General features: G+C 41.9%; 1 protein-coding gene across 4 annotated transcripts; it reads right to left on the bottom strand.

Annotated features, from left to right (window-relative positions):
* Positions 1 to 143: 143 nt before the first annotated feature.
* On the bottom strand, positions 144 to 25,846 carry PKNOX2 (PBX/knotted 1 homeobox 2). Of its 4 annotated transcripts, XM_062508646.1 has the most exons (10): positions 25,763 to 25,846; positions 19,656 to 19,795; positions 14,813 to 14,984; positions 11,416 to 11,604; positions 5,786 to 5,918; positions 5,588 to 5,685; positions 3,518 to 3,637; positions 1,763 to 1,839; positions 1,074 to 1,252; positions 144 to 391 (listed from the first exon to the last, which is right to left on the bottom strand). In XM_062508646.1, exons 1-10 carry the CDS (start codon positions 25,844 to 25,846, stop codon positions 144 to 146), a joined length of 1,440 nt encoding a protein of 479 aa, XP_062364630.1. The 4 variants fall into 4 exon arrangements, with proteins under 4 accessions (XP_062364630.1, XP_062364632.1, XP_062364633.1 ...); XM_062508648.1 differs by lacking the exon at positions 25,763 to 25,846 and having other exon boundaries at positions 5,786 to 5,906; XM_062508649.1 differs by lacking the exons at positions 5,588 to 5,685; positions 5,786 to 5,918; positions 25,763 to 25,846.
* Between the last annotated feature and the right edge of the window lie 5 nt (positions 25,847 to 25,851).

Raw genomic sequence — 25,851 nt, 5'->3', positions numbered from 1 at the left:
CTGTGGGCAGCCAGGGCCTCTGCCAGCGCTGCCAGTTTGCTTTTTTCTCACTAATTCCTTCTTCTTGCCTTTTTTGTTTTTTGCATTTCGGGGGGAAGTTTTGTATCTGGTGCTGTCAATGATTTGGGAGGGTGCAGGAGGAGCTATTCCAGTGAGTCACTGTGGTCCAAACCAAGGTCAGCGCCAGGTGCTGCCGGGAGGCCACCAGGCTCTTCCTCCAGCTCTTCCTCCTCTTCCTCCTCCTCCTCCATCTCATCCTCATCCTCCTCATCCTCCTCCTCTTCCTCGGTGCCATCCAGGGAGTCGTCGTGGGCTGCCAGCATCGCCTGCTGCATGGCCATGGTGGCAGTGGCTGAGGAGAGGGGTTGGAGGTTGTCCATACTGAGCGAGCCTGGAATTCAAAGTACACAAATAAGGACTCCCCAGGTAATCCAGAAAGGACAAAAGAAGTGCATAAACCAAGAATAATTCAAGTGAAAAGTTTGGAGAGTGTCCCACCTACCCCAGTCACTCCCCAAGGTTCAATCCTTAATTTTATTAGTTAATGTATCATTAAATAACAGGAAACCTTAGTTCTGAGCAAGGAGATGCCCAAATTGGTGGGGCAGATCTTCTCTTCATCTTCTCTCAAGTGCTACCTTTCCTCCTCTTCATCTGGTCTGGAGTTTTCTCATTTCTGCTCTCTTCACCTTCTCTTCATCTTCTCTCTTCAATTTCCTCATCTGTTCTTTGTTCACCATCTCTCTTCATCGTCACCATCTTCTCTACTCTTCACTTTCATAATCTATTTTCTCTTCCTCTTCTCTCTTCCCATTTTGTCTCCGTCTTCTCATCTCCACCTTTCCATGTCTCCCCTCCCTCCCTTCCCCAGCTCCTCAGGAGATGACCCAAGCCATGCCCCACAGTGAGTGATCATTGTGGTGGCCAACTGGAAGGACGTTCTTGCACGAGCCACCTCCTGTGTTTCCCCACAGCTCAATAAAGATCTCTAGAAATTACCGATTAAGATAATTGCTATTAATAATTAATGCACAGCTACTCCTTCCTGGAAGGCCACTGGGGGTGGTCCTTACCATCAGGATTTGTCCCTGAATTGCCACCCTGCTGCTGCAGGACGCCGGCAGCGATGGAGTTGGGCCAGAACCTCTGCGTGGGCCGGTGCTGGGATTTAATTTTCTTGGCTTTGGGGGCTGGGTCCGGGTTGCTGGCGTCGAGCATTGGCTGCAGGATGCGCCGCCGGGCGTTTATGAACCTTCCCAAGGAAAAGAGGGAACACTGGAATAAGTCGGAGTTCTTACACCAATGCCCAGTCAAAACAACATCGTAGCAAATCAATGAGTTGTAATATAATAATAATAATAATAATAATAATAATAATAATAATACTTTAAGAAAGCAGCTTTGTGGTTCAAAAACCTGGGTGTATTTCTATTTGCCTGTGGCATATTATAGCTCTGCATGAATCTTTCCTGCTGAGTTGGGAGAATGCTGCACGTGGGATTTGCCAGGAGAGGGCACTGAGATCTTGCAAACCAGTGCTGACACTAAACACAACCAAGCTCGTCTCCCAGAAATCCCAGTCACAAACCCTCAGAATATGCTGAGTTGGAAGGACTCACCAGGATCACTGAGTCCAGCTCCTGGCCCTGTGCAGGACACCCCAAGAATCAGCATTAACCACCCAAGTTATCCCCCCCCCCCCCCCCAAAAAAAAGCATTATACAGCACCAAAACAGGGTGAAAAATGTCAGTATCTGCTCACCAGTTGTTGACTTGCAAGAGGGTCAGGTTGGTTTGGGCAGCAATTTGCCTCTTCTCATCTTCTGTGGGGTAGGGGTGCTGGAAGAAAAGAGAGATGGGGTAGCAAGATTACATCTCTGCATGCAAGATGTCATCCCTGAGGGAAAAATAATGATTTTTTTTTCCCCATTCTAAATTTCATGGCTTCTTGTTGAATGGTGGCATCCAAGAGCATCAGGATTTCCCTGGGTACCTTTAGGGCTTTTCCATCAAACGCTTTTCCGTGAAGGAAAATGGTTTTGGTGTTTTGTTTTTTCAACTCCAGCAATTTCCCAGTGATGGTTGTTGGTAAACGTGGGATTTGTGCTTCAAAGCCCTGAAACATCAGCACTGGGAACCACCAGCACTCCAAGCTTCAGCAACCTCCTTCCAACTGTGCTAAAATGCCCTTTTCCAACCCCAGAAATGAAATTATTATCAAACCAGCCCCAAGTGGCATGTTTTGGAGCCCCAAGCCAGTGACAATTACCACGATTTTTTTTTTCAGCTGTTAGCCCCCAGATCAGTGTGATTTCCTTGGCAACACCACCCAAAGTCAGCACACACTGGGGACTCGCTTCCCACTGGGGCCTCAGTGGTTAAAAAAGGCTTTTTTTGAGCAGAAATATTCCATTTTTGGTGTATTCTTTCTAACATTCTTTCTTCCTGCTGCTGCTCCAAAACTTCCAGAAAAATGATGAGCATTTTTGCTTAAAAACTGCATCATCTCTGACACCAGATGGAGAAATCTCTGGGCTTTGGGGAAGCCCAAATTTCTTCTGACCACAAGGACCATGCTGAGATTAGAGGTCCAACCATCCAGCAGAAGAATTTCTTTTGGTTTTTCAATTCAGTTTTGGGAATTTTGAACTATGAGGTTCTCCTGGCACCTGGCAGAAAACTGGTTTGCAGTTTCTGCTCTTCTGAATCCTTTTTGTGCCTCCAAATCTGCAGTTGTGCCCTCCAGAAACACGGGAGATGCACGACACAGCAATGCTCTTGTCCTCATTCCAATGAATCCAGAATTTTCTATTTAAAAAAAAAAAAAAAGGCTGGGAAGTTCCCGACCTGCTGCTGCTTCATGTCTTGGCTGATTTTTATCACAAGTTGCTCCTTGGAGCTGTTACCTTCTGTGTTACTGATGCCTTGGGGATCTCCCCCACTCCAACTTCCTGGAGAGCCAGTCTTTGCAACCAGTTCCAAGTGATTTCTTGGCTGAATTATGCAGGAAAAAATGTGGGATTTTTGGCTTTTTGCCCTTCTCCCAGCCCTGCTGACAAGAGAGAACTCCTCATGCACAAAAATATCCAGTTTGCATCTAAGTTCCCTCTCCCTTCCATCTCCAGTCCCCCAAAACAGGGTGATTTTGCAATTCTGAGTTTTGACTGATGGCTGATGCACTACAACCCTACCTATGAGCAGCTCTCACATTCCAGCTTGCTAGAAAAGGATATTTTGGAGCTGTTAACTGCAAAAAAAATGCTCAATTATCCATCCTCAAAAAGCCATGGGAGTCCCTTTTGGATTCGTGTGCTTCTTCTTCTTCTTCTTGCCTTAAGAGAATACCTTTTCCAACCCGCAGCGACAACGCTTGTTCCCAAAATACTCCCAAAATACAAACCACTTTGCACCTCCAAACACAAATTCCGACAAACCACAGCCAGGATTTGAGAATTTCTGGGCTTTTAGTCCTTTTTTTTCCCATCTTGCAGGGTGTTTTGGTGGCTGTGGAGCTCACCATGAGATGCTGGAAGAGCCATGAGCGCATGATGTTGGTGGCGTGTTTGGGCAGGACGCCCCGTTTGTTCTTGGACTTCTTGTCCTCACCATCAAGGAGGGAGGTGAGATCCAGGTTCACCTGTCAGGAGAAAAGGAATGGGGAGAGAATTGGTTGAAAACGGTGATGGGCGACCCAAAAAAATGGGCAAAACCAACCCAAAATGGAAGTGGGATGGGTGAAAGAAACCTGGCACTTAAAGGAGCATCCAAAATCCATTTCCTGCACTGCCAAATCTGCATAAATGCAGATTTTCTCCCAGGATCTCTATCTTTTATCTATTTTCCTTTTTCTTTTTTTTCAATGCTTTTTAAGGGGTAATGGCACTGTTGGGGAGTGCGGTGATGATGCCATGAACAATTTTAATGTATGCTTTAGGAGGAAAACACTTTTACCTGAAAAAATAAAGTAGAAAAAAACCCAAACCTCATAAAAAGATGATTTTCTCAACTGTAAGTTAAAAAAATAACCCTGCCACTCACCAACCCCTTGCAAACCCATGTTCCTCATCCAGCTGATTTCCACCACAAGAAGGGAGATGCCCATTGAGCCACAATTTGCTTTTTGCCCCCCAGAAATTAAAAAGAAGCATCTTGCTGCAAGAGAAGTTTTAATGAGGATTCAGGAACTAAACTGAAATCTAAGCACTTGAGGTAAAAAGGGAAATTTTTTCCCCAAGTCTTCATCAAAACAATTCTCCTGGATGAATTAAACATCAGGCCAGCAGGTCCCTGTGATTCCCCTGGGCTCCAGCTGAATAAATCATGCCAGTGGCACAGGAAGAGCATCCAAAGGTGCTTGTCCAGGCTCTCTCCCTGCCCCAATATTCCCTGTGCACATGTTTTTCCCACCACAAAGGGTTCTGCTGCAAGATTTAAACCTGCAATGGAGAGATATTATAGAAAGAAAATTTTTAAGCATTGCACAGGCAAAAAGAAACCTGCCAGGGAGGTGCCACCCCTTTTCAAAATGCTGTTTATTGATCGATTTATAAGAGGCTCCTGCAATTAAAATGGGGCATTTTAGAAATAATGAGGGTGAATTTCTGCTGCTCTGCCCACAGGAAGCAGTGTTACAGAAATTTTTTTTTTTTTTTCCAAATTCCTGGAGAATAGGGGTTGGGAAGAGCTCACGGACAAGTTGTACTAAGAAATCCAGTTCTGCTCCAAATCATTGTCTCACTGCAAGAATGCAGGGATCATTGCATAACTCATTGCAATGGCAGGAAAAAAAAAAAAAGAATAAAACCAGAGCAAATAGCTGGAAAGTACCCTCAAATTCAGAAAGGAAGACCTAAAAATGATCCTTTCCCACAAGTGCCATGATTGCTGTGCTGGACAGGCAATGCCAGTAATCCCAGTTCTATAAAATATCAGCAGTAATATCAGTCCTATCCTATCCTATCCTATCCTATCCTATCCTATCCTATCCTATCCTATCCTATCCTATCCTATCCTATCCTATCCTATCCTATCCTATCCCATCCCATCCCATCCCATCCCATCCCATCCCATCCCATCCCATCCCATCCCATCCCATCCCATCCTATCCTATATATAATAATTAATAGGGGCTACAGAATATGCAATATGTACAGTACACAGTATATAATAAAGCATAAGGAATAAAATAGAATGTTCTATCACACATTACAAAGAGCAAATATTGTTACATGCCATACAGTGCATGAAATAACATTATTATTGTTATACATTGTAAAATATGTTATATATACTATATATAGTACAGTATTGATTATACATAATATACATCGATATATAATATAATATTGATTATACATAATAATAAGATTATTATATGCTGTAATATTTTAAGCATTGTTATAACTTCTTAAGGTCACTGCTAGAATTTGTTAGGTACCCCAAAGGCACCTGACAGATGGGTTTAATCAACGTTTCTTGCTTATTAAAAATTTAAGATACTCCAAGAATTGAATTTATGGAGAAACGGGGGGATTCTTCCAGCAGCAGCACAAAGTTTGGGCTAAAATGTGAAGTGGGAAGGCCTTACCTGTGCATTGGGGATCTGCAGGGCACCAGGGGTGATGGCTTGGGCGAGCACCTGGCCCTGCGACGTCACCATCGTCACGGGCTGGTACAGGGCTCCACCTATGGAAAAAATAAAACCAAAAACAAATGTTGTGGGGGGGAGGGGGTAACAAAACCCCCCAAATTCCCAGCTGCCCAGCACCTCCCCTGCAGTGCCTACCTGGCACGGCGGGCGAGCTGCTGCCAGTGCCCATGGCCAGGTTGCCCGGGGGCAGCGTGGCCGCGGGCACCACGATGCCTGCAGGGGGGTTGGATGCTGGTGGCAGAGCTGCTGGAGAGCTCTGCAGCATCTCCTGCACAAAAACAAAACATCACAAAAACAAAACATCAAACCCGTGAGTTTTGCCATCGGTTGGTTGGTTGGTTTCCCGCCCTCCCCCCCCTCCCCATTTTTTTTTTATTTTATTTTTTTTTTTTAATTTCGGTGGTTCAACGGGGAAAATCGCAGCAAATCGGGGTTTTTTTCAGTTTGTTGCAACTGAAAAAAAAAATAAATAAAAAAGATGGAAACATAAGGATTTATGCTCTGCAAAGCACGCATTTAGCATCTTCCCCAAACTTGTTTTCTTTGTGCACTCTTTTCCATTACAAAAATGAAAGGGGGAAAAAAAGAAAAGATCACGAGGGACCAGAAGGAATTTCTTTAATCTTTTTCTTTATAAACATTTCTACTTTTTTTGTGCTTTGACTGGGACTGGATGATGCAGCCTTTGCTAAAATTCAGGGTGAGCACCACAGTTTCTCTCACAGCAAAATAATGAAGTTAATAATAATATAACCCCATTGATATAATTCCTTGCAGCTTTAAGCTAATTACTTGAAAAATGGGCAATTTTTTGAGCCAAAAGCTGTAGTTTCACTTTAAGGCCCATCTCTGGAACAACCACCAAAAAACCCCAAATGGAATGATTACTTGATTATTTATTTTAATATTTAAATGCCTATTTGAGTATTTAATGTGACATTTTGGGAAGAGAGGAGTGCCACAACTGAGGCTATGGTGGGAATATGGTGGGAAAAGCTTCCCCTTGGGCAGGATTTTGCAAATAATATTGGCAATATTGATAAAATGATCATGTTGGACCCAATGCCTCTGCCACGAGTTACTTTTGTTATTTTTCTTATCTGGAAATTTTGCAGCAATTGCTGTGAATTTTTCATTCACTTCCCAGACATTCCTTTCCACAGCTGAATTAATTTTAAAAATGCAAATATGACTGTAAAATACTTGCACTTTTTTTAGTATTCCTTCCCCACCTCCAGTCTTCTGGGGGATGTAGTTCTCAGTTTGAGAAATGAGCATTTCTCAGGATATAGAAAGCAAAAATCACTGTCTTTTGCATACTCTTGGATCTGACCCTGGCAAAAGGTCTGGCTGATAAACACAGTGGAAATATTCATAAAAAAAAAATGTGGTGCAGGAGAACACCAAAAAGCAGCCAGACATGGCCAGGTGAAACCAAAAGTTTGAAGCAGCTTGAAGCCCTCTAGCCTTCCTCCCCTGCCTTGTTTTTCCAGGATTCTTCCTAAAGAAAGGCATCCAGAACACCTTTTTTGGAAGTGCAATGGGTAGAAGCAATTTGGAATATCAGAAAATGGGAACAAGAAACTGCTGTTTCCTTATACAGTGGTCAAAGCCATTTTCAACAGTATTTTGTGATGAGAAAAAATTGCCTTTGTTTTTGTGGTGTAGAGGAAAACTCACCCAGAACACCATTTCACTGGTGTTCAAAAAGACAAAATATTGGTAATTATTACAAAGAGCTATTAAAGAAATTAATGGTCTTTCTGCAACAGAACTGTGAAACCAAAGTGACCCAATGGAAGTGGAGGCTCCACCTTCAAATAAATATAGAGAGGTATCTCCAAGAAGATTTTAAAAAATATATTTTGCATACCAATTGCCTCAGATTGCAAATGTCAGCCAAATTCTGTTAGGCTTGGCAGTCTTGCTGCAGTGGAAAATATTTTATGTATTTTATATTTTGAGACTCAAGGAAGTTCACGGAATCAAAGAATGGTGATTTAAGGAATCACCTTAAAGCTCATCTTGCTCTGCTCTGTGCTATGGGCAGGGACACCTTCCCCTATCCCAGGGTGCTCCAAGCCCTGTCCAAGCTGACCTTGGACACTTCCAGGGATCCAGGGGCAGCCACAGCTTCTCTGGGCACCCAGTGCTGGTGCTGCACCACCCTCGAGCTGAAATGCTTTGGGCAATTTTGAAATCTGAGTGTGAAAAAAATGCATCACTAGGTGTCTCTGCAGACCCACATCTCAGCACTGATCAACAGGAAAATATGATTTCTCCTAATTAAAACATGATTTCTCCAAACTAAATCATGATTTCTCTGAATTAAAAGCCACTTCAATGAAGATTATCTGGGACACGACACAAAAAAACCCCTTTTTCTTAAAAAAGGAAAATGTCCAAATTGTAAGAAAGTGCTGAAATCCAGTGCTACTTGAGCTGCTGTCCTTGCCTTTGTGCTTTATGACACAGACATTCAGTTTTGGGTGGTACACAATCTATCAAAATGTCTGTCTCATCCTTGCCTGTGCTGGGGGAAATTGGGATTAGTTGGAGAAAAAAAAATAAACCCATGGGTTTGCCAAGAAAGAGTTGGCCAAACTCAAAGGTATGTAAGATAATTCAAAAGGCTCCTCGGTGAATGGATGAGAAAAAAGTTGGATTTAAATAAAGATAAATCCAGGGTTGATCACAGGGCAAACTTGGATAAATTAAGATTTATATAGAGCTCCCTTTGAAAGCTGAAGTAAAGCATTGATTTAAATTGGTTTCCTCCTTCTTCCATGAAAAAAGGATCTCCCCCTCTCCCATCCTGGTCAGAAAAAGCTCAAAAAATACTCCTTAAATAAAGGGAGGGGGCTAAAAAGGACCCAGTGTGGATGAAGTCAAGTGAAAAGGAACCAACAAAAATAGAAAACGAATTGCTTGGACAAAGCGGCAACGACTCAATCACAAGACAAAGCAAAGCACAAAACAAGGCAGCAACGGAGAAAAAGAGAGTACAAAAATCTTTGTAAGGTAATGAAAGTTCAGGGAAGACTCATCACATGGGAAAACCCCAAATTTGTCACCCAAACTTGGCCAACACCAGGAATCATCTCTGGACCTGGCAGAGGAGAAGATTTCAGCATCAGTCAAAACACCTTGTCTGAGTGTTTTCTCATCTTCCCACCATCTCAGGCATTTTGCATCTCCAAAAATTCTTGCATTTTCCATCTTAGAAAGCAGAAATAAAAGCAGGCAAAGGACTATCTTTTTTGGCTGCACCAGGGAAATCCAACAGATTGTCCTGTGATAACATTTTGACACGTCCAGACATTGTTTTCCCAGTTTTGGTTGATATCCTTGTTATTGTGTTTCCATAATTTTTTAAACATGTCCTGCAGTAAAAAACTTAGCCAAAACCTGAAATATTTCACTTTAATGACAAACTTGGTCACAAACTCCTCACAAAACAATTGATCCTCCTTCTAAACCCTAAGAAAACCTATTTGCTGAGAAACTTCTTTCTTTGATACTAATTACATTTCATTATCTGGATTTTTCTTTTTAAATCCTAAATTAACAGCCCATTTGCTCTTGCACCTCCTCTCAGCATGAAACCAGTAGGATAATCAGAGAACTCATCCCACTTGCCATTTTTTAAACACCAATCCCATGATTTTCCAGCTCTCTGGAGCATCCTTAACCTCTAAAACTCAGTGGATGGATATAGAGTATTTCCACTCCTTTTAGCCATGCAAACTCAGGGATACTCAATGAGCTGAAGTACTCAAGCACTTGACATGGCATAGCTGGACACAGAAAATATTTGCCATTGTATTGTCACCAGTCTGTCATCCTTATCCCATGACCAGATGAGACGGTGGCTCTTTTGTGGTCCACAACTCTGAATATTTCAGCTCCACCTGCTGAAAATCAGTGGCTGAGCCAACATTTCTCCTCCAGTTGGGTCTTTCCTGGGTCTGTTCCCATTTATTTCACAACTGCCTCCAAATCCTCACTTGAATTCCTCAACTTTCAAGTCTGGCCCAGAAGGGAAATGTCAGCAGCTCCTGGTTTCCAGGAATCAGAAGTGCTTGGTACCTCTCCACGGGCCTGATTATTTTCCAAAGACTTGTGCTAATTTTCTGATATGATCCCCACCTCTTTGTGAGACACTAAATCCTCATTACTTTTCCTGACCGATGCATTCTAATTAGATCAACACTTTAAAAAAAAAAAAAAAAAAAGGAAGGAAGGAAGGAGGGAAAAAAAATTCACAATAGCCACAGGACGGCTTTCCATCTCATTAACTCCCTCACTTATTATTTTCATGAAAATTACTGATAAAAAACGTGCATCTCCATTTGCTGGGACCGGGAGCTTTGTCGGCTCATATCTAACATCTCTCTCATCACCCGGGATGTGAGCTGTTGCCATGGCAATGCACAATAATAGAAACTAATAAATTACAAACGAGATGCTCGTTGAGCAATTATTGTTCTCTTTTATGCAAGTGTCTTGCTAATTTTGATCATAAGGAATGCTTCCATAAAGCAGCGAAGGGATAATAAGTCTATTTCCAGAGATTATTAGAATATAGAGTGTGGATGGGGTTTCTTAGATCAATGATTAAGTGGTTTGGTGCTTTCAGGGAACCCAAATAAGAAATGGAACTTTTCTGGGGGATTTTCCCTTATCATGTTGGGAGCTTCAAACTCTGCAGCACCTGGAGCTGAGATGCTAAAAATAATATTTTTTTCCCTTCCCACCACCTTAAAAATGCCCCAAAAGCCCTAAGAAGGCCCCACTACCTGCCTCCTTTTTAGGGAAAGCCCCAGGAGCTACCTGGATTATTTTGGGTTCACTGCATTCATTTCTGGTGAGATTGTGCAACCCTAAATTCCATTTTTCTACCCCAAAAACCAAGTGTCTGAGAGAGAGAAATGCCCTAGAGGAACACAATATAGCATTGAGGTTTTTGGGATACAGCCAGCCAAGATTTATTCCCTGCACTGGAGATGCACCTGAAAACCCAACCCATGGGCAACTTCTTTTCTGAATATTGAGTTACAGTCCCTTATTTTGTCCCAAAAGCCAGAAGTTCAACTTGGTTTGGCTACTTCCGTTGATATTTCTGCAGTTCTCAGGCCCCTCCTTGTGCTCTTCCACTATGCTTGAAGCACCAATTGTCTTCTTCTCCCAGCTAAAATCCAAATTATGCAAAAGAAGAAGTCAAGGGAATGTTGATCATACTGGGGTAGAACTGCAAGATCTGCTGAGACACAAAAAGGAGCAGTGAAGCTAGAAAGGGTTGTCTGAGACCCAAAAATCCTTTGAGCTGCCTTGAAACAAAAAGTGAGAGAGAAGCAGTGAAGAAAATCCTGATGTTTCTGTGCTTCCTGCCAATAAACAGCATTTTTTCATTAAAGAATGCATTTTCCTTGTTTATATTCCCATACACGTGCACAGCTCCCTCGCCCTCACATTTAATTGCTGCAACATTGGAGTTTGGGAGTCCTTCACTCTCTTGCAGAGCCACAAACATTGAAAAAAAGGACATAAAAAAATTTAAAATAAAGGAAAAAGAAGTCACCGCAATATCATTTATTGCACTCTATGAGTAAGGTACAGGATTGTTTTTAAATTCCTGGGGAGGGACTCCAATGACTTTTCAGGAGGCCAAAACTCCTGTAGAGCAAGTGTGAAACTTTGCTGGCCCAACTCCCTGCTGGCCCAAGTGCAAGAGTGGTTATTAGAGAGGAATTTTAAGGCGTTACCTGGGGGTGGAGGCTGATGGAGGAGGGGTTGGGGGAGTAGGGCCCCCCCAGGTCGTTCCTGAGTAGGTTGTCACTGTGCATCTTGGTTTTGAGGCAGGTGATGTAGCGGTTGCAGAAGTCCTTGCACAACTCATTGACCTTCTCCAGCTCCAGGAGGTGGATGCGCAGCACCTGGATGGCCTTCACCATCTACACAAAGGCACAAAGGCAAAATCAATATTCTCCCCCAAAATCTAACGCAGACCTGATCCCCTACAGCAGAATGAAATTCATTTCCCTTCTTAACACGTGCAAGAAATGAACATTCTTGCCCAAAACCCATCCCAGAGCCCATCCCTCTGCATATCTGCATTCCTTTTCATCGCCCATCAACCATAACCCTGAGATCCAAGAGGAAAAAACTCTCCAAATTCACCTTTGCCTTGATGGGAATTGCTCCCCGTGCCCCAAAAAAAAACCGTCCAAGCCAAACCCCTCGTTGTTGAAAAGTGTTTGGTTATTCTCTGGAGGCCACTTCTTCTAACAAGATTACGGGGCTGCAGCTCAGCCGTGAGCTGTTGCTGGTGCAAAGCCTGGGCCTCATTAAAACGTACCCCATAAACCTTAAAAAATTTACACATAAAACATTCCTCTCACCGAGCTGAAACCTTAAGTTTTACAGCCGCTGTTTGAAATCTTGCATAATATATAAAATTTCAGCTATTCACTCCGGGGCAATAAATCCGGTTTTATGTAACAAAGCGTCTTTGCATTTCAAAGAGTGTTTTTAACTTGCAAATTTTAGTGGTCATCTTTACAAACTGCAAGTTGCCATGGTTGGGAAACATCCTGAAAAATCCAGGGCCAGCCTCCAGTTGCAGCTCCACGACAGAGAAAGTGAATTTTTGGTTGGTGAAAAACAGAGATGATGAGTTGAGGCTGGAAAAATCTTTTATTTATGGGGGTTTTGTGGTTTTTTTTTTCTGGTTTTTTTTTTTTTTTTTTTTTTTCTTCTTTGGTGGTTGATGCAGGCAAAACACAAGGTGGAGGTGTCGTGCCCACATCCTCCCAGGGCTCACCGGCCATGAAAGTCAATATTCAAGGGCAAAGGCAAGAAGACCTGACACATATATGTAAAAAAATAAATCTCTCAATTATCTCAGCTCATTTGCTTAGGGTCTCATTTTATGTCCCTGCTCCGCTGCGTCGTATATCTGTCCGGATAAAGAGTTACAGTCCGATGGCGTACGTGCGCGGGGTTGTAAAAAATACAGATGCTGAATTAATTGACTGTGTGGCACTCGGCAGCTGATTGAGTTGATAATGGTGAGATCTGACCTTTTTCTAATTTCTAATTATGTGCATCTTGGCAGCGAGGAATACATGACTCTTATTCTAATGATAGCTAATGCCACTGGCCTTTACAGCCCTGCTGTGCCATCACCAATTTCTGGTGAATGGGTGGCGTCAAAAAAAAAAAAAAAAAAAAAAAAAAAAAAAAAAGGAAAAACAGCATCCAAAAAATAACAACAACAACAAAAAAAGGAAAATGTAAATAGGGGAAAAGTGTCAGCTAAAAAACAGGTTGAAATGTTGAGTTTTGAGCACTGCAAGACTTTTTAACCCAAAATTCCTTCGACTAGTGCCTCCCACCAACAGGAATGGGCTTCTCCAGCATCCTATCAACCATCTCCTTTATCTGGATGCAAGTTACTCACACTGAAGTGGGTCCTCATTTTTTGGAGTTCTGGGTATTGGATAGAAAATATACATCCAGCTATGTACTAGAACTAGGGCAAACCCACATAAACAGAGATACAGATATACAGAAAGACATTGCAACAGATAGAGAAAGACATTACTATAATGTATCAAGTGCTGCAAGGTCATACAAGGGATCAATGGGATCAAGCCAACTGCCCATAGCCAAGTTTTGTAAGCAAGAGTTGCTTCAGAATATGCCTAAAAAATAGGATTTTTTTCTTTTTAGAAACCACAAAAAAACCTGAAAGTAGCCAGTGTGGATACATTTCCTGCACTCACTATTTGCTGGTGATGTTTCATCTTGATACATACAGAAATAGGTTTTCCTTTCCCAAAATTGTAGATACTTTTTGCTTTACCTAGCTCCATTTCTCTCCTCCTGCTAGACCATTACACTGATTTTTATGCAATTTAATGCACTGGGGGTTTGTTGGTGCACCTCAGCATTTGTTCAGCCCAAAAACGGAAAGAATCCAAAATATTGCTTGGGTTGGGTTTTTTTGGGTGTTTTGGGGGGTTTTTTATTGCTTTTCCCAGAGCAATTTCTGTTCTTGACTACAAGTTATTGCAAAATGGGCTTAGCAGTATGCAAAAGGGACTTTGCCTGGCCTGTGAATTTTTTGGAAGGCATTCCATAGACTCTTGGTTTAGGGATGTTAAAAACTTTCCTCCACAAGCTGAAATTGGGCACAAACATGTTGGATTTTACTTCACCTTGAAATCCTCTCTTGCTTTTTCTTTAAAAAAACAGTAACTCTTGAACCTAGATGAGTTTTGCTAGTTCTTCCCTTTGTGATACATCATCATTCAAAATCATTTCTTCGATATCTGCAATACTTAGAAAAAGAAGCCTGTGAATTGCCCGATTTTGCTTCTTTTTTGGGATGGAAATCCCTCTGCAACAGGTCCCAGGAGACACATAACCCCTCAGGGAAGGTGTTTTGCTATTTGCATCATCAGAGGTGCACAGAATTCCCTCTTCAGATCTTGAAAATTTGCTTGTGGAGCATCAGGATGGTGCCACGAACATGTCTACCTACATGTTTGCCATGGAGACCACATTTGGATGCTTTCTGGACAAAATAACAGGATTTGGGGATATTGCCTGAGGTCAACACAAGAGAATCCCATGCAGAGTCTTCTGAGGCACCTTCCAGCAGCAATGGATGCAGTAGGAAATTTGAGTAGATGTGGCAGGGAATCCACAAAACCGGTCCAAGTGTTCCAAACTGTTGATATCCATTGCCTTATGGAAAAAGGAATTCTTTTGCCCTGCTTCTAGGACATGAGCTGGCCATGACTCTTCAAACCAGATGGTGGCAGATGAGACTGCTGACACTATTGCAGTAATTCCTACAGAGATTAGAACTTTTGGGGCGCAAACCAGCCAGCGATCTCAGCTGTTCTTAGGAACCTCATTGACCCCATGGAGGTTGTGTGGGACAACGAACCAAAAGGGGATAGAGGGGCTGTTCTTACAGGGGATCTTCCAGAAAACGTCTCAGAAAAGGTCTCACAAGGTCTGTGAAAAACATTGCCGAGATGACCAACACTACAGAGTCCAAAGACACAGTGGTAGATCTTCATTTGTTCCTCACCCCCTACCTTTTCCACAACCCCCAAAAATCATCTGCCAAGCCCCAGCTGCCTATACCAGGTTGTCCAGCTCGGGGTCGTCACTGAAGAAGGGCTTGTGCTCCTGCTCCTGCTGGTGGACAAAGTTCTCAATGTCGACATCGAAGCTGGCCGAGGTGATGCACTCAGAGCCCTGCGTCGCCTGCTCACACTTCTCAAAGAGCAACGTCAGCAGTGGGAACAGTGGGTGCCTGCAGAGGACAGACGAGACCACCCATAATGCCCACTGCTTTAATGCCCACTGCCCCACATCATTTATCCACCCATCCATCATCCATCCATCCATCCATCCATCCATCATCCATCCATCCATCCATCATCCATCCATCCATCCATCCATCCATCATCCATCATCCATCCATCCACCCATCCACCCATCCATCCATCCATCATCCATCCATCCATCCATCATCCATCCATCCATCCATCATCCACCCATCATCCATCCATCCATCCATCATCCATCCATCCATCCATCCATCATCCATCATCCATCCATCCACCCATCCACCCATCCATCCATCCATCCATCCATCCATCATCCATCCATCCATCCATCCATCCATCATCCATCCATCCATCCATCCACCCATCCATCATCCATCCATCCACCCATCCATCCATCCATCCATCATCCATCCATCCATCCATCATCCATCCATCCATCCACCCATCCATCTATCCATCCATCCATCCATCCATCCATCCATCCATCCATCATCCATCCATCATCCATCCATCCATCCATCCATCCATCCATCCATCCATTCCCTCCCACTCTGGAAGAACTTGGTAGTGCAAACCTCACTCCCAAGTCACACTGGAAGTGCTCCCTCTAGATCTCTTCCAGCAATAAAAAAAAAAGCTTAAAAATCATAAAATTCACTAACTCCTACATTGAGCAATGGCTTGTTCCAATGTCTTGGTGTTTTCCATCATCGACCAAAGTCAGCATTTCCTAAATAGGCAAAAAGGCTGTGTCTTGGACATAGCCAAGATGTCCTGGAGCCATCTGCTGTCCAAGTGGTGTTTCCTTTCAAGGATGGCCATCAGCACCTGATCGTTGATGGCAATATTTTACCTCAAAATGTCTCTGTTGGTTGGACATGATGGATGGGGATGGATGGGGACTTCTATCTGCCTGCAGCACCCTATGGACTAACCTTGTTATGGGCTGCTCCTCCACCAAGAGGTGTCTCTGCACCTCTGACAAGTCCACAAAGATGGGTCAAATCCCACTGCTTTCTTACCATGAGATTATCTTGAAAACAAGGATTTATAGTTCTTGAAATTCAAATCTCTCCAGTGATGACACTAAACCAACGCAATACAAAATGCAAACACACAAACAGCACCAAAGCACGTTGACAACACGGGGTGAAGACCACAGCTTAGGGCAAGCCTGACTGAGCCTCTCCAGCTGTGCAAATTCAAATCAAAAATGTTTTATGGAGTCTTTCCAGTTAGAAATGCAAAATGCTCTTGCAGGAATGGTCTCCCACAGCACTCCAGTTATCCGAGCACAATGGGATTGGCTCCACCATTTTATCTCCAAAAGATGGCCCAAAAGATGATTACAAATCACTTCCCTACAGCCTTTTGGAGTCAGAGTCAGGAGAAGGGGTTAAACCCCTCGGCTAAGTCTTCATTTGCAGCCGCTAATACCACAGCATATTATAGTTTAATCTGTCCTGATCCTGGTTTAATGCAAGATTCACCGAGGCTGGAGCAGAGAGTGGCAAGGGGGAAAAATCATTTCATAATTTCAGGAGCCCCGCTGGAGCTTAGCCAAGGGATATGAAAGGCAAATTCCAGGTGGAAGGTTGAATTATTGGGATTTAGGAACCGGCAGCACCGCAGCAGGTGCCTGCTGCCATTTCCAGAGCTGCTCCATCAATTAGGAGCAGAGGCATGGAATTACCCCAAGGATGGGGGTTTGGGGAGGGGAGAAGGGGGTTACAGTCCCTGAGCAATTTGTAACCCCTTTTCTTTGAGGGAGGATTGACCAAGGGGGGATTTAAGCCCCTCAGTATTGACAACAGGGGCAGTGCTGCTCTGCACCCCCAGGAAGGTTTGGGGGCTGGTAAGGAGTAGGAGAAGGAAGGAATGGTTTTCTTTTCAGCTGAAAATACAATAGAATAAAAGATTTAAAACCTAAGATAAAAAATTAAAAAAAAAAATGAAGTGGAATCCAATCCAATCAAATCCGCGAATAAATAAAATTAAATGAAGCAAAATAATAAAATGAGCAATATAATAAACACAAGGGGAAATTGGGGCCCAGTATCTCCAGGGATGGGTTAAGGGAGGGAACCCTGTGAGCACAGTCTCAAGGAGCGCTGGAATTTGGGGGTTTGCCAGCAGCTTTATGCTGAATTGTTGTGGAATTTGTTGGGTTTTTTTTTTTTTTTTCCATTTTTGCATGGGAAAAAACCCAATCCAGAGCACCATTTTCTCCGTTTCCAGCCTTTCCGTGGCCACACCACGCAGATGAAAGGACAGTCCACCACAGCAGGTGGAGACTGTGGCATAAAATTGAGAGCTGGAACCCCTGTTTGCCATGAAAATTGCAGTGGGGGGATAGATGGATATCCAGGATGCACAAGGGAATCAGGAGGATTTTCCCCACTCTGGTGTTAGGGAGGTGGAAAACCACCCCTATGGCATGAAGGAGAGTTCTAGGGTAGAAAAATCTGCTTTTGCTGATTACGGTTTTGTAACAAAAAAAAAAAAAAAACCTTGTTTTGTTTACTTGGGGTTTATTTTTTGCCGGGGAATCCTCCAAATGAAAGGGTTGAACCAGCCCTGACATTTTCCTGCAGGAGAGAGGTCGTTTGCAGCCACTAATAAAAAGGATTCGACACGGGCTAATAAAGAGGAATGAATTCCTCTAATGGCCTAATTTCCCACCTTCAGCCCAGCCAGCAGCACAGCAGGCAAGTCACAACAGGAATTTCATTTTTTTTACCCCTTTTCCCCTAAAAAATCCCCAAACAACACATAACAAAACAAAAAAAAAGAACCTAACCAACCAAAAAAAAATGACCATAAAAAGCCCCCCCACCAAACTTAATGCAAAGAAATCAAAGAAATCCAGCCATTTCCCACTTGGAAAAATCCAATTTGTGGTGCTCGGGTGGTTTAAGCATCATTTCTCTTCAGGAGCATCATCTTTTCTGGTCCAAAATCCTTTGGGAAGTCCCAGCCCCGCTGTTGCATAAAGTCAAGAGAACATTTCAGCTGGGAGAAAATTGCAGCTGAGAAGTGACACTGCTGGACCAGTCCCTGCCAAGCTGCTCCCACACCAAGAATGTTGGGGAAGGATTTTTTTTTTCCCCTTTTTTTTCTATTTTTTTTAACGGGTGATAAACCTCCTGCTAGGGCATAAAACCCGGCGGGGTGACTTGTCCATCAGTTTTTATATTTCCCATCACATTTTCCCAGCAATTTCCCTCCAGCTTGATCGACCGATGCTTACAGCCAATGCCTTCTGCCTTGCTGCAATTATTGAAAATTAACAAAAATCCATTGTTTTGGGTGGAGGGAAATGGATCTAGGAGAGCTAAGAAAAATCCTTGTGTGCATTTGATACCTAATGACATACACAGCATCCACTTTAACCATTGGATAGGGGGATATTCAGAAAAAAAAAAAAGTTAATGTTATGTAAATATATAATGCATTACGTATAGTAGTATATATTTGTTTTATATAAAAATATAAAATTTGTGGGGTTGTTTTGGCTAAAACAGTACCCAAAAATAAGCATCCAGGTTTGGGCAATAAGTGCACACACGGAACAGGACAACAAATTTTCTCCCACTTTTCTAGGGGGGATATCTCCCATCAGGTGTTCTTTGCATGTCTTTGACCTTCCAAAGAAGGCTGTGAAAACTCCAAAGGTGGGGTTTATTTTCTTCCCTTTATCCCACAGATGCTGCAGAACTCCTCATGGAAGGGAGAAAATAAAGTGGGTTTGTACTCAAATGGCTTCTTTTGCTTTCAGGAAATGATTTCCATCACTGGGAGACCTGCAGCAAATAATCCTTTGTGTCTTCCTGGGAAAGAGTGAGTTTATTCCATACTTTCATTCACCTTTCAGCATTGTAATATTTAAATATTGGGAGGACAAATATTTTAATTCCTTCAAGTCCAAGCTGCAATTTTTTGGTTCACAAGCCCCCACAGCCCTGGTCATTGACAGGTTAATCCTAAACCTTAAACTTTAATCATCATTATATTAGAATATTGTTACTCTTACATCATTACTCTATGTTCTAATATTATAAATTATCACATATCACTTGTATAATTACACATTACTTATACAATTACACTATTTGCATCATTAATGTTAAACAATAACATCACTGCATCTATTAAAATACAACGCATTATTATGCCCAAATTGACAAAAAAGGGACTGGGAGTCACCCATCCCTTGCCCATCACTGCCCACATCCTGTACAGATGCAGGAACTGCACATTTCACTCCTTGTTCAGCCCCAGATCACAGGGCTTTGCCCCCAAAAAAGGTTAATTTTGGGACGGGAGCTGGAATATTTTGAAGGGCAGAGATGCTGCAGAACCAAGTCCACAAAGGAGCTCCATCACCACACGTTATAATCAATGATTATTATTGCTAAAAGGAGCTAATTGCTAATTCCCCCCTTCCCGTGTGTTAATTAATGCATCAGAAGAAGAGCAGATTAATAACGCACAACAATAACGCACGCACCAACGAACCGACGCGGGAACCGATGCATTAATTAATGCATCGCCGACTCCATGCAACAACCCTGCATTAGAGCAACGAAACCATTAATTAAAAGGCACTAATGAATGCAATTATCTTGCCTCACCTGTAGACAGCCCTCTTGTCAGCCTCCAGCTGCGCCTGGGGGTCGCCGCCCGCCGCCGGCACCGGAGCGTTGGCAGCGGCCGCCGGCGTGGTGAGGTGCACGGGCTGGGCTTTGGTGGGCTGCTGGGCTGTGGCTGTCATCTGGGGAGGGCAGGGAAAAAGAGTGTCAAATCAAATCAAATCAAATCAAATCAAATCAAATCATCAAATCAAATCAAAACAGGGTTTGCCGTGCTTTTCCCGACGGGTTTTACGGCGTTCCGCGCGGAATTTCGGGTGTTTGGGATGCGGCGCTCTGCTGAAGGTAAAACCTGCACAGGTATTTGGTGTGCCTGGAAAGAGAAGGTTGAGGGTTTTAGCATGTTTTCCCCCACTTTTTCCATGTTTCACCAGAGGAAAATAGAGGACTAAAGTCCCACCGACTTTACTGTGTGGGGTAATTTAGGAAGGGATGTTCACAGTCCCAGATTAAATCAGCTGCAGCGCCGTGGTTTGCCAAGAGCTCTTTCAAAGCAGGTATTACTGTCTAGACACAGCCATTTCCAATTTTAGCCCAAAATTAGGTGAGCCTCTTCCAGCTCCCCAAGCCCAGCAGTGAGTCACCACGGAGCTGTGAGGACACAGCCAAAAGAAATCCAACTTTTTTTGGTGCCCGTGCCCAAATCACCCAACTTCAGCCCCATCATGGGAATGTGCTGTGCCAAAAATCACCCTGAGAGCAAACCTTGTGCTTGTTTTAAAACCAGTGATTTTAGGTAAATATGGATCTTGAAGATGGGAGATGTGGCTGTGCCATTGCTTCTGCAAATCCCTGAGCATCCTTCCAGCATCACCCCAAAAATGCCACCCCTGGAACAGGGGTTTAGGGGCACTTTTCACTTAAAATTATCAAGTCCTTAAAAAAAAATCTGAATTACTCGCTGTCGGGCTTCAAACAGGTGGGCTTTGTGTTATAGTCACAAGATTCCATTTAAAAAAAATTCAGCAAGAATTTGAAATTGCTTGGGTTGAAATGCATCAGCAGCACCCCAAATCCAGTGGTTTCAGCCTAAAATCTGAGTGGAAAATTAATTCAAAGTGGTTGGCTTGCCTGCCTCTCTGCTGAAATTTGTGAAAAAATCAGTATTTGCCTATTTTTACCTGTAAATGTTCAGTCCTCCCTCAAGGCACAGAGCAAAAGGAAGCTCTGGTTCTTGCTAAATGTTATATATATAATTTATTTATTTGTCTAATACACTTATTTCTGTATCTATATGTAATTATATATTACCTATATCAATACAATGTTTATTCCTGTCTGTGTTTTGATATAAATAACATATATTATTTGTCTGATACACTTCCATATTTATTTCTGGGTTTATACAGAAATGGGCTTATACATATTTCTGTCTAATATGCCTTTAAATTTATTTGTGATTATTAATATATTAAAAAATGTTCATATACATAATTAACGTGCCATTAATTAGAGTAAACGTGTATATATGTATATTTATAGATAAATATGTAAAACTTTATAAACCCAAGCTGGACCAAAATCATGATACCTTTTGCTTTTAAAATGTTTGCCTTTAATATCTCCAGCCTGACCTTTTGCTGTCGCTTTTTTCCCACCTTTTTTTTTTTTTTTTTGGTCTTTTCAATCTCCTTTATTGTTCATAACTCCAAAGTTGGGCTCCAGCACCTGCAAATTCATTTGGCTCTATTTAATTTCCAACTCTCCCAACAGGTTCCATTTCTGTCCCTTTTCTCTTCCCTGGTGCTAAAGAAATGAGTGAAATTTGGGGTTCACTTCCCCTCCTGATCCCAGCAGTTGGGATTTCTCCTTTTTCCCCCATTTTCCATTTAAAACCAAAAAAGGAGCAGATTTTGGGATGCTCCAGCCACATCACTGAATATCTCCTCATCCTCTTTCCCTTTTCCCCCTTTTTTCTCTCTATTATCTCTGTGGAAAATTACATTTATGCAGGGAAAAATGGCTTTTTTCCCCAACCTTTTCCCTTTTTTTTTCTCCCCCCACTCATCACAGTTATTTACCAGGATTCCAAAGCCCTTTTTGCATCCTGCCAAGTTGACTATTTCCAGCCAAGTCTGCAACTAATTGAGCTATTACCCAAAAAAAAGCCTCCTTTGGGGCTGCTCCGAAGCCATTACCTCACCTTGGACTAAAGAAAAGAACAAAAAATAACTAAAAATAATTCCAAGTCTATGGAAAAAGAGGGGAGAGGATGCTGGGATGGAGGGGATTTGTAGTTCAGGAGGGAGGAAGGCAAAAAATGGAGCCAAAAATGGCATTTTTTTGGGGAGCAGGTGGGGAGGGAAAAGGCAGCAGGTTCCTGGTAGTGGGAAAAGGGGAATATATGGGTGTAAAAGTTGTAAATTTTGCTAAAAAACACAGGTGGGTTTTGGGTTGGTTTTTTTCCCCCCTGGAAAATGGCCAAAAATAGTTGCAGGAGGGGGGAGAATGGTAAAATAAAAAGGAAAATTAAAAGCACAAAAAGCTGTTTAAAAAACAGCAAAAAAAGTGAAGAAAAATTTATAATTATGACAATAGTTATGTTAACTGTTGAAAATTTGTTAAAATATGTTCCAAATATGTTCAAAATGTGTTTACGAATATACTGGAAAAGTAAAGTTTTTAAATGTTACAAATACATTCAAAAATGTGAAAATCAAAACATGTTTTACAAATACGTTAAAAATTTAACTAAAATGTAGAAAAATGTAAAAAAATATGATTGCAACTATCTAAAAATCTAAAACGCTTTAAAACACAGAATATACATTACAAGATGCTAAAATGTTGAAAAAAAAAATTAAATTCTGTTTAAAATGTCCTTTTAAATATAGAACACGCAAAAAATAATAAAGGGCTTTAAAGAGGTAAAAAACAAAAAGTTTTAAAAAAAACTAAAATAGTAAAAAAAAAAGTTAAAAAAAACATTTAAAATCTCAGATTTTGTAAGGCTCCTGGGTAAAGAGCATTTTTTTTTTGAGGCAGTACTGCTTGAGCTGTGTATGGTATTTCTGGGTTTGGGAATTATAAATTTTTGGGTTTGGAAATTATAAATTTCTGGGTTTGCCTATCACAAATTTCTGGGGTTCAGGGATGATATTTTTGGGCTTAAGAATTACAAATTTATGGATTTCAGGTGCAATAATTCTGGGTTTGGATATTATAAACTTCTGGGATTTAGGGATGATATTTCTGGGGTTTTTTTCCTCTTTTAGGAGGAAATCCTCTGCTGCTGTTGATGGCTGCTCCTGGGCTTTGGGGGGGCAGATTTAAATCATAATCCCCCATCTTTAAATTTTATTTGAACACTGTGGCCAAGTCCAGAGAACAAATCCCCTAAATTATCATTTAACCCACTCCTTAGTGGGATGCTGAAAACAGCAGTTCTGAGTCCAAAAAACCTGCTGAACTGGGGGGGCTTTGTGGCTCCTACTGAAAAAAATCCCAATCTCCACCCAATTTTGAACCTGCGACTTTTTAAAAACATCTTTTTGTAATTAAAAAAGATAGAACCACGTTCACAATTTTTAATTTCCGTCCCTGTTATAACCACCAAAAGAGCACTTTTTATGGGGGAGGAGGAAAGTTATTTTTATCACTTTCTGTGTTGGAAATGATGAAAAAATCAACTTCTCCATCCAATTTTAATTTTTTTTTTCAAAATATACTCCCAGAGTAAATTTATTTATTTATTTATCGGTCATTTTTGTCCCTATTGTAACCACTTGGCAGGGAGGGGGAAGATGCTTTTAATCACTTTCTGTGCTGAAATTTTTGAAAAATTATAATTTTTAATAACAATAAAAGGCCAATTTTTAGCAACACATTTTCTTAAATATATTTTTAGAATAAATAAAACATATAAATCCCCCTCCGTCCTTTTTTGTCCCTCTTGTGACCACCTAAGAAGCATTTTTTTGGTAGGGCAAAGCTGCTTTCACCACTTTTCATGCTAAAAAAGGAAAAAAAAACCTATTTTTAAAACAACCTCTTTTTGCCAATGAAACGGCTGAAGAGTCTTCCTCGGCTTTTTGTTTTCATTCATCACAAAAAAACTGATTTTAATGCAGATTTTAACTTTCAACAGGTAGAGAACTCAAGGAGTGAGAGCGTGCTTGGTGTAAAAGATGCTCCACGTTCCTTTAAGATTCCACTGATTGAGGAAACATTTTTTTCCTTCCAAAATGCAGATTTTCCCCTCATTTCTGCTTTGTTTTTGCCTGTTTCTGACAGAGAGGGGGACAGCTTGCACAGCCCCTGCTGTAAAACATGAAAGCAAAGCTCCCCAAATCTGTTTTTTTAACACTCTTCACCCCAGAGTGATGAGGAGGAGCTCATTGTAGCTCTGATAATCAACAATTTTTCCATTTATCACCAGTTCTCCTCATTTCTTCCCATTTTCAGGGAGAAGAAATTTGTGTAATTTGCTTTTCCAATCCCTAGAAATCCCACATTTTCAGGTGAAAAGTTCACAGCGGTCGCAGACGAGTCAAAAAAAAAAAAAATCAATTTTTGGCTGCAGCTTTTCCTCCAAACCCACTAAACAGAAAGAGAAACGCTTGAGCAACCCTCTTGATAAGGTAAAAAAAAAAAAAAAAAAAAAAGGAAGGATTTGGTCATCAATGCTCCTGAGGGTCCCCAAAATTCAATGTATTAAAACAGAGGGCAGATAAGGGACAGGGAGGGAGAAGGGAGAGGGGAGGTCACCAAAGGATGCTCCAGGAAATGTCGGCTATTTGAAAAGTCCCTTAAATTGCCCATTAGGACTCAAACGGTGCCGTGGCTCCCCCGCTGTGTAAGCGAGAAAAGGGGAAAAAAAAAATAAAATTTGGAAAAGAAAGAAAGAAAAAAAAAAAAAGAAAAAAAAAGCCCTACTGGAGGCAGAGCAGCGAAGCGAGTAAATGATGACACAGAAGTTGGAGGAGCCATAAAACCCCACTGAGGTGTCGTTTGGGAGAAGTGACCTTTTCCCACCACAGCAAACGAGGAGAAAGGAGAGGAGACACGGGTTGATTCAAGGAGGGGTGTAAAAGTCAGTTTATTTATATTAGCTTGCAGAGGGAAGGCTTGGGGCTTTGGGGTTTTTGGTGGGTTTATTTTTATTGTTGTTGGGAGGGGAGATTTTTCTGCTTTTGCAGGTGAGAAATGCAGCAAATGTGGAAAAAACTTTCCATGTGAACAAAAAAAAAGCTGCTTTGAATGTGGAGCTGGCTCAGTGCACGATACAGATCACCCCTATTCAGTCACTGTCGATGGAAAAGTGGAAATGTGATATAAATTTAGCCCTAAAAAATCTCAGGATGGGCTTCAAGGTGCAGGACCATCTCTGAAATCCATCCTCAACTCCCAGGCCCAGCCCACTGGGGTGCTCCAGAAGAGTTTCTCTGGGACAAACTCCTCTTCTTATAATAACCTGACTCCATATGATGCTTGGAAAAGTTATTTGACTGCTTAGAGCACCACTGGAGATGAAATCTTTTTTGTCCCCTTGCCACAGGTTATTTAAAAATGCCATTGAAATAAATCATGGCCATCCCTATGACTAAACCTGTCCTGGTTTAGTCAAATGTTTCATCTTTCCAGCTAATTAACCTGCTGGTTTTAATCATGTCAGCTTTCCAAGAAGACCCAAAGACCCCAAAATCACAGAACCACAGAATCACCAGGTTGGAAGAGACCTTCAAGATCATCGAGTCCAACCCATCCCTAACACTTCAACTAGACCATGGCACTGAGTGCCACATCCAGTCTTTTTTTAAAGACATCCAGGGATGGTGACTCCACCACCTCCCCAGGCAGACAATTCCAATACTTTATCACTCTTTCAGTAAAAAACTTTTTCCTAACATCCAGCCTAAATTTCCCTTGCTGCAGCTTAAGACGTAAGACAAAAAAAAAAAAAAAGGGAAAAAAAACCCCATAGTTTTACCCAGAATCTTTCAATGTTGAAGACTGACACCAAAGGTTTTAATTCTGCCAGTCTCTGAGATGAATGCTCTGGGGTGAAATATTTTGTAATGGCCATTATTTAGGAAATCAAGGTGAGTAATGCAGGAGTTTGGGGACCTGAGGGTCTGGAGGACACTCACCTGCGGGGTGTCTTGGTAGGGAGGAGGAGGCACTGTCTGGGTGGCCATCATGGTCAGAGCTGGAGCAGGGGACACATGGTGCATCCTGC

The sequence above is a fragment of the Cinclus cinclus genome, chromosome 25 (assembly GCF_963662255.1).
Source record: "Cinclus cinclus chromosome 25, bCinCin1.1, whole genome shotgun sequence".
NCBI lineage: Eukaryota > Metazoa > Chordata > Aves > Passeriformes > Cinclidae > Cinclus > Cinclus cinclus.
Note: the sequence above shows the minus strand (reverse complement) of the source record. Positions and strands in the feature narration are given on the sequence as shown.

Excerpts from the sequence above, each read along its gene's own strand:
- PKNOX2 (XM_062508646.1), bottom strand. The coding sequence starts at position 25,846 with ATGCACCATGTGTCCCCTGCTCCAGCTCTGACCATGATGGCCACCCAG. Across the intron at positions 14,985-19,655 it reads GACAAGAGGGCTGTCTACAG|GCACCCACTGTTCCCACTGC; the intron begins GTGAGGCAAGAT and ends TGTCCTCTGCAG. Across the intron at positions 11,605-14,812 it reads ACCCCGAGCTGGACAACCTG|ATGGTGAAGGCCATCCAGGT; the intron begins GTATAGGCAGCT and ends GCCTTTGTGTAG.